Source organism: Chaetodon trifascialis, chromosome 6 (assembly GCF_039877785.1).
Source record: "Chaetodon trifascialis isolate fChaTrf1 chromosome 6, fChaTrf1.hap1, whole genome shotgun sequence".
Taxonomy (NCBI): domain Eukaryota; kingdom Metazoa; phylum Chordata; class Actinopteri; order Chaetodontiformes; family Chaetodontidae; genus Chaetodon; species Chaetodon trifascialis.
Genome location: NC_092061.1, coordinates 550,001 through 557,500, shown reverse-complemented (window position 1 = coordinate 557,500; position 7,500 = coordinate 550,001). Strand labels below are relative to the sequence as shown.

At 49.1% G+C, this 7,500-nt stretch overlaps 1 protein-coding gene across 2 annotated transcripts in view; it reads left to right on the top strand.

The window, feature by feature from the left end:
- Positions 1–7,500, top strand: part of ddx31 (DEAD (Asp-Glu-Ala-Asp) box polypeptide 31) — an 18,245-nt gene that overhangs the window by 9,006 nt on the left and 1,739 nt on the right. For both annotated transcript variants that reach the window (XM_070965225.1, XM_070965224.1), the window contains 10 exons: positions 612–731; positions 1,050–1,156; positions 1,689–1,915; positions 2,078–2,230; positions 2,322–2,381; positions 2,542–2,592; positions 2,830–2,969; positions 3,048–3,132; positions 6,747–6,858; positions 6,947–7,199. In XM_070965225.1, the coding sequence (XP_070821326.1) occupies positions 612–731; positions 1,050–1,156; positions 1,689–1,915; positions 2,078–2,230; positions 2,322–2,381; positions 2,542–2,592; positions 2,830–2,969; positions 3,048–3,132; positions 6,747–6,858; positions 6,947–7,199 (1,308 nt within the window). The remainder of the gene's footprint in view (positions 1–611; positions 732–1,049; positions 1,157–1,688; positions 1,916–2,077; positions 2,231–2,321; positions 2,382–2,541; positions 2,593–2,829; positions 2,970–3,047; positions 3,133–6,746; positions 6,859–6,946; positions 7,200–7,500) is intronic.

Sequence of the window (7,500 nt, the reverse complement as noted above, 5' to 3'; positions counted from 1 at the left end):
CCTCCATGTCTCCTCACCCCTTCTTCATCCTGTCTCCACACCTCCTCCTCTTCTCTGTTTCTCCTCAGCTCCTCCACCTCTTCCTCTTCTTGTCTCCTTACCTCCTCCTACTCCTCCTTCTCCTTTGTCCCTGTTTGCCAATAGTGCTGCTAACAGTTTTGGAGGTCCTTGAGAAGGTTCCAGGAATCTTTTATGAGGTGCTAACATCCTCGAGGACGTTCAAGAGCCCCTGAAGAACTTTGAGGGGTCCTTGTTGAAGTTATGGAGGTCCTGGAGGAGTTCAAGGAGTCTTTGATGAGACTGTGAAGTTTTTATTGACCAAAAACACAAATGCAGATTTAGTTTATAGACAAACAAAAGTTATGGTTTTTTAAGCACCTCCAGCACCACCTGTAGGCCTCAGAGTTCCTTATAGCCATGAAGGGTTTGTCTGTTGTTAACGTCTGGACTGTCGTGGAGTGAAACATGGAAAGTTTGTCCTGAGGGTGGCGCTGGAGGAAACATCATGGAGTCATAAAGATGGAAGGGTTCCTCCTGTGGACAGCAGGAAGGAGATCAGGACATTTTAAGATGAGCAGAGTGAACTGGGACTGACCGACCTCCTTCTTCAGGCTGCGTAAAGGCATCAACATCCTGGTGTCGACTCCCGGACGCCTGGTGGATCACATCAAGAACACCCTGAGCATCGCCTTCAGCGCCGTCCGCTGGCTGATCCTGGACGAGGCCGACAGGTAACTCACATCTCACAAAGTCTTCATGTTGAAATGAGAGTTTTCTTCATTCAGCAGACGCCTCAGAAAGGTGTGCGGTTACAGTCGAGCTGCAAACACACAAACACTGGTGGGGGTAAAAGTACACAAAGTTCTCAGTGTGTGTAGCTCAGTTTTGGGGTCACAGTTCAGGATGTTTTAGGCCGAGCAGGACAAAAAAATAGAAACAGACGTATTGTCAATAAGAAACAGTGTTTATCAGACGGAGGACAGAAATATGAATGTCCTGCACCTTCAGACCACGTCCAGACGCTTTAATGTGTGTGCGTGTGTGTTCAGGACGTTGGACCTGGGTTTTGAGAAGGATCTGACGGTCATATTAAACAGCCTGAACTCTGCAGGACCGAGCAGACAGAACGTCCTGCTGTCTGCGACGCTAACACAAGGTAGTACACACCGTCTGTCTGTCTGTCTGTCTGTCTGTCTGTCTGTCTGTCTGTCTGTCTGTCTGTCTGTCTGTCTGCCTGCCTGCCTGTCTTTCTGTCTCTCTGTCTTTCTGTCTCTCTGTCTTTCTGTCTGTCTTTCTGTCTCTGTCTTTCTTTCTGTCTTTCTGTCTCTCTGTCTTTCTTTCTGTCTTTCTGTCTCTCTGTCTTTCTGTCTGTCTTTCTGTCTCTCTGTCTTTCTTTCTGTCTTTCTGTCTCTCTGTCTTTCTGTCTGTCTTTCTGTCTGTCTGTCTTTCTGTCTCTCTGTCTTTCTGTCTTTCTTTCTGCCTGTTTGTCTGTCTGTCTCTCTGTCTGTCTGTCTGTCTGTCTGCCTGTCTCTCTGTCTCTCTGTCTGTCTGCCTGTCTGTCCACTCAGCAGCAGCGTCAGGTGGCGTTGGCTCACCTGGCTCATAGTTTTCACCTCAGCGCTCTGAGCAGCGGCGGTCAGCACCTGGAGGGACGAGCAGTAACCAGTAAACATCCCGCTGCCTTTCAGGTGTGACGCGGTTGGCAGACGTTTGTCTTAACGACCCAGTCAGCATCCATGTGTCCGGCCCCGCCTCCTCTGACCTCACTACCAGCTCGACTGTGACCTCTGACCCCGGCACGGCCAGCCGTTCGGAGAGCTTTGCTGTGCCAGAGGCTCTGAAGCAGTTTGTGGTGGTGGTTCCCAGTAAGATCAGACTGGTCTGTCTGGCTGCTTTCATACTGGACAAATGCAAGGTAAAGGTGGATGTACCTGGACGGAAACCCAAACAGACTCCGCTGTCCAGTAGAGAAAAGGACGTCCTGTGTTTGTAGTGCGGCTCAGACGAATCTTCAGGATGTTGTTTGTTTGTTTGTGATGAACTCTGAGTCTGTCACTAAGCTGTCATTATCGTTCAGTTTTCTCAGAACAACAAAGTCATCGTCTTCATCTCCAGCTGCGAGGCCGTGGAGTTCCTCCACTCTCTGTTCACCTCCATCCTCTCCGGACCCTCCACCAATCATAAGCATCGGCTCAGCTTCCTGCGTCTCCATGGCAACATGAAGCAGGAGGTAAGACCTCCGTCCGCTGTCCCCACGAAGCTCCTCAGTGTTTTTGTGATGAGCTGGCAGTCAGGGCGGGTGTGTTTCTTTTCTCCACCAGGAGCGCTCAGAGGTCTTCCAGCAGTTCTCGGTGTCTCGGTCTGGAGTCCTGCTCTGCACCGTCAGTATCTCCGTTTGACACCACGTCTGCAGCGCTGTCCCCTAAACAGATACACAACATCTGCTTTTCATCATGTGGCATCCACGCGTCTCACCGTGTCTTCCATTCGTTTTGTTTTGATGCGTCTCTGTGCTGACGATAAGAGCTGTGTGTCTTTCAGGATGTGGCAGCCAGAGGTCTGGACCTTCCTCAGGTCACCTGGATCGTTCAGGTAATGATGAGGCGCAGCGGTGGTCCTCAACCTCCTCAACAGTCCAGTCTGACTCTGCAGTGAGCCGATGAACTCACCACCTCCAAAGAGGGTGAAACTCATCTGGCTGTGTCCTCACATGCCTGCTCAAGTACTCTGTCCACACCTACAGCCAATCAAAGTGAAGGATTGTCTGTGGGTGTGGTTTGAAAAGCTCCTCTACAGTTACTGCTCAGTAACACGAGTTTGTGTTTTCAGTACACTCCTCCGACGGCGGCGGCAGAGTACGTTCACCGTGTTGGTCGGACGGCTCGCATGGGAGGGAGAGGAAGCGGTCTCCTCTTCCTCACTCCTGCTGAGACGGCCTTCATCACGGAGCTGGCCAATCACAACATCAGGTCTGTTGACTGACAGTCACCTTCGTGTTGGTCCTTCTTCTGTTTTTGACTCTGGGGGCGGGTCCTTTTGTGTTTCAGCCTATCAGAAATGAAGCTGCAGGATATCCTGTCCAGTCTGATGATTGATGACACCTACAAGGGGCGGGGCAAATACCACAGCAAGGTAAGGCACCTTCATCCTGACACCCAGGCCCCTCAGATCGAGCTCCAGGGATCTCAGTTTTTGTTGGAATTAAAGGGTTTTGGGTGGCACGGTGGCGCAGCAGGTAGTGCGCGTGCCTCACAGCAAGAAAGTTGCCAGTTCGATCCCCGGGCGGGCCTTTCTGTGTGAAGTTTGCATGTTCTTCCCGTGCATGCGTGGCTTCTCTCCGGCTTCCTCCCACAGACCAGAAACATGCTCATTAGGTGAACTGGTGACTCTAAATTGTCCTTAGTGTGAGTGTGAGCGTGAATGGTTGTCTGTCCTTGCATGTCGCCCTGCGATCGACTGGCGACCGGTTCAGGGTGCACCCGCCTCTCGCCCGTTGAAGCTGGGATAGGCTCCAGCCCCCCCGCAAGGGATAGGCGGTATAGAAGATGGATGGATGGATTAAAGGGTTTTTTCCTGGTGTCTGGTTTTTAATGGTGTTCCAGGGTCTCCGAGGCAATTACAGGACTTCACAGATGGTTGTGGTGTTTCAAGGGTCCCTCATGGGTTTCCAAATACTTTTGAATGGTTTCTGTGGTCCTACAAAGGGTATACAGAGGTTTTTCTTGCATCTTTGTTGTGCCACTATACTCTGAGGAAACTCCGGCACTGTGTGTGAGGCGTGGAAGTCCGTGAAGTGTTTCCACGTCAGGGAGCTGTGCTGTTCCTTGTGTCGGTGTCGGTGGTAGCAGGAGTTCCAGGTGTCTCTTACTGGGTTTCAGGGCATCTGCAGGATTTTTTTAAAGAATGTTTTTACTTTTGTTGGGGCTCCATGGGTTCTTCAGGGTATCCCAACGGTGTATTTGGAGGTTTCAGGTGTCTTTTAGGGGATATCAGTGTTTTTTGTGGGGGGCCAGGCAGAGGGTTCCAGTCACCTCTGATGGGCTTTCAGAGGTCCTGTATGGGGTACCTGGAGTCTTTATTCAGAACTACAGCTCTTCATAGTGTGTCTCATACCTTAATTTATTTGTGGTGGCTCACCACAATATCGGCGCTGAGCACCACATTGATTTACGCTAAAATAAGGTGGAGCATTAAATATAATTTAAGTGGTAAAATAATACTTACCTTGGAGGCATTTGGGGGGATTCTCGGCCTTTTAGTGGTTTGAAGATTGTTGAAGGGGGTCCAGGGTTCTTTCATGAGGGCTGAGTGGCTTCTGGGGCCATTTCCTTGGTTCCAGCTAGAGCTGGGCGATGTGGCTGAAAACTCTATTGCGATATAAGTGTTTTATATCGGCCGATATCGATAATTATTGATGTTTTTTATGACCTATTTAAAATAAGGACCAGGAGAAAAATACTTTCAATTTAAACATTTTTATTTTAAATTTAACCTTCCTCTGATTATAATCCCCTCAGCTATCAAGGCAGAAAGGAAAGGAAATGTCAACACAACCATGGAAAACACTCGAATAATAAATGTAAACAAAGTGTAAAAATGTAAACAGAGAAACCTGAGAACTTTTTTTCTGCAGGTTTCGTGCAGAAAGTTCACAAACTGATTCACCTTCTGCTGAATAAAATGTTTTCAGATATGTGCAGTGTTTTGTAAACAAAGCAGAAACTTGACATCAGTAACAAACAAACAAACATGATGACAGCACAGTAACACTGACTGAACTATAAAACCAGCCTAGACATAAGAACAACTTCAGTCGCTCTTCTTCCTCTGAACATACATGAACTGTTCAGTTATATTTTTATTATAAGAGCTGTTTGTAAGCTGGCTTCTCCTCAGTGCTCAGTGAAGCGTGTCTTTAGCTGTATGAGATGCCGCTGCCTCCGTTACGTCTTCTTTTAGATGATTTGTCATCAGGCACTGAAGCAGATACCTCTGCATGGCGGTCAGCTGCTTGTCGGTGGGCTGCGGTTGGCGGACGTTGGCGAATACGGCTGCGCTCCAAAGAGTGAGCGCGGCTAAGCTGGTTCAATAAGTTTGTGGTGTTACTGGTCTTGGTGGGGACGACAGTCTTGCATAAGTTACAGACCACATTGGTCTGACGACGGTCCGACTTATAAAATCCAAAAAACTCCATACTGAGCTGACTTTCCCTGTTTTATTCTTCGCTCGCTGCAGCGCTCACTTTCTGTTTCTCATCTCACTCCTCGCGGAGCATCAAACACGTGACAACGACACGGCGCAACCGAACTTGATAATGTTACACGATTGGCTGTTAGCATGTCTCTCTCACTGATTAGCGATTACTACCTACGTTGCTCAGTTACCTGAGAGCGAGTGCCTTTGTTCATGCAACCAACCTCGCTTCATAACTTCAGGTTTCTTCTGACGAAGAAAAAAAAATTATCGAATACTTTATCGAACACATTTTATATTGATCGGCCCAGCCATAGTTCCAGCGGTCGTTTAAGAGAGATCCAGAGATGCTTTGGGGCATTTTAGTGGAACACATGGATCTTTGAAAGAGCTCGTGGTCTGTCAGTGTGTTAAAAGGTGTCAGGGCATCGAGAAGGTCTTTGTTCGGTTTCCGGATCGCTTAGAGGGGATTTGATGGTCTTACATGGTGTCCAAAAGTTACCTCAGGGTCTTTGTGGGCGTCCTAGTCACGGTGTGCCAGTGGTGCGTCTGGAGGTTCCAGAGGTTCCCAGGAGTCTTTCAAAGGGACTGCATTGCTGTATTGGGAGTGTCACTGTTTTTAGAAGATGTTGGGGGTCCTTTAAGTATTCCCACTGGTTTTGCTGGGGATCTCTGAGTGGGTCTACGGTTGTTAGAAGACAGCAGTAGATTCCAGAGTTCTGCTCGGATTCGTCATGAATCTGTACTGAGAGTCTGAACCAACAGGCAGCTGAGACTCATCTGCTCCTCTCTGACGGTGGAAAGAATCATTCTTTAAACACCAAACGTGACGGTGTCAGACCGAAGAGCTCCAACAAAGACTGGATCAAAGACTCGCAGCGGCAGTAAAAGCAGCAGGGGGATGTGTTTGTGAAGGATCGGTTCAGACAGTTCGATTGAAGCAGGTTACAAAGAAGCCTGATGTGACTCCTGCAGCAGCTTGAAACAGGAAACATCTGCAGGTTCACATTTGTCACATCTGTCTGTGATTCAAACATGTTCGACCTCCGTAATGATGTCATGTTTGTGTCTCTTCACTGTCGGACTGGCGAGTCTCTGACATCCTCACACTGGCTTATATCAACCTTTATTTAAACGCCATCTGTTGAACGTGAAGGCTGTTTTCCACAGTTTCAGTTTCAGCTCGACGTCCTCGGTGTGATCAGCCTGACTCTGGACGGTCATCAGTGAGTTGATTCAGTCAAACGTTTTCTTCTCAGTTTGGTCCTGAAGCAGAAATATGTCTGTGAGTCTTTGATCCTTTCTCTGATCATCGTTGTTCCGTGTTTATGGACTGTTTTCCATGATTTCGTGTCTGAGTGACTAAAGGAAACGACAGCTTTTGAATTTTCACCTCCGCAGCTGTTGTTGGTCGCAGGTTACTTCTGATTTAATATATGAACTGTTTATGTTTTATGTTTTAAGGACTGATCTCAGTTTGTAGTCAGTAACACTTTGTCTGTATGTCTATCCACCTGTCTGTCCACCTGTCTGTCCCCCTCTCTGTCTCTCAGACTTCATCTAAAGCTCTAGAGCAGGAGACCAGAGAGCGAGCGACGGTCCTGCAGACGGAGTTTGAGAACTTGGTTCACTCAGATGTTCGGTTGGTCCAAAGCGCTAAGACAGGTACGTTACGTTCAGTGTGTCAGACAGCCGTCACTAACTGAGCGTCCGCTTCGTTACGCTGTTAGTGATGTCACTGTGATGTCATCAGCACTGCAGTCCTTCCTGCGGGCGTACACCACCTACCCCGCCCACCTCAAACACATCTTCCACATCCGCTCCCTCCACCTGGGACACACCGCCAAAAGCTTCGGCCTCAGAGATGCCCCGCAGGGCCTGAGTACCACGGGCCGCGGTGCCAAGAACCACAACAAGAACCAGAACCAGGCCAGGAGTCCAGTCACGACCCGGAACCAGGTGCCCAGCAGCCAGACCGCAGCACAGGCCAGACCTGGAGAAAAGAGGTAAGACGGTTTGTCCACCAGCTCGCTTTCAGCCTCCACGTGATGCCGTCACAGGGAGCTTTTACACACACGCACACACACACAGCAGAGAGAGTCTGTGTGCGTGTGTGTGTGCGTGTGTGTGTGTGTGTGTGTGTGTGTGGCCGAGGCGTCTCCTCGCTCAGCCGCCTTTCGTCTGTTTCTTCCTCTTCGTGTTTTCACGTCAGCAGGGATGAAGGACAGCGCTCGTGGTGTGAACGGTGTTTCCTGTCTGTGGTGTGAACGGCGCTTCCTGTCTGAGGTGTGAACGGTGTTTCCTGTC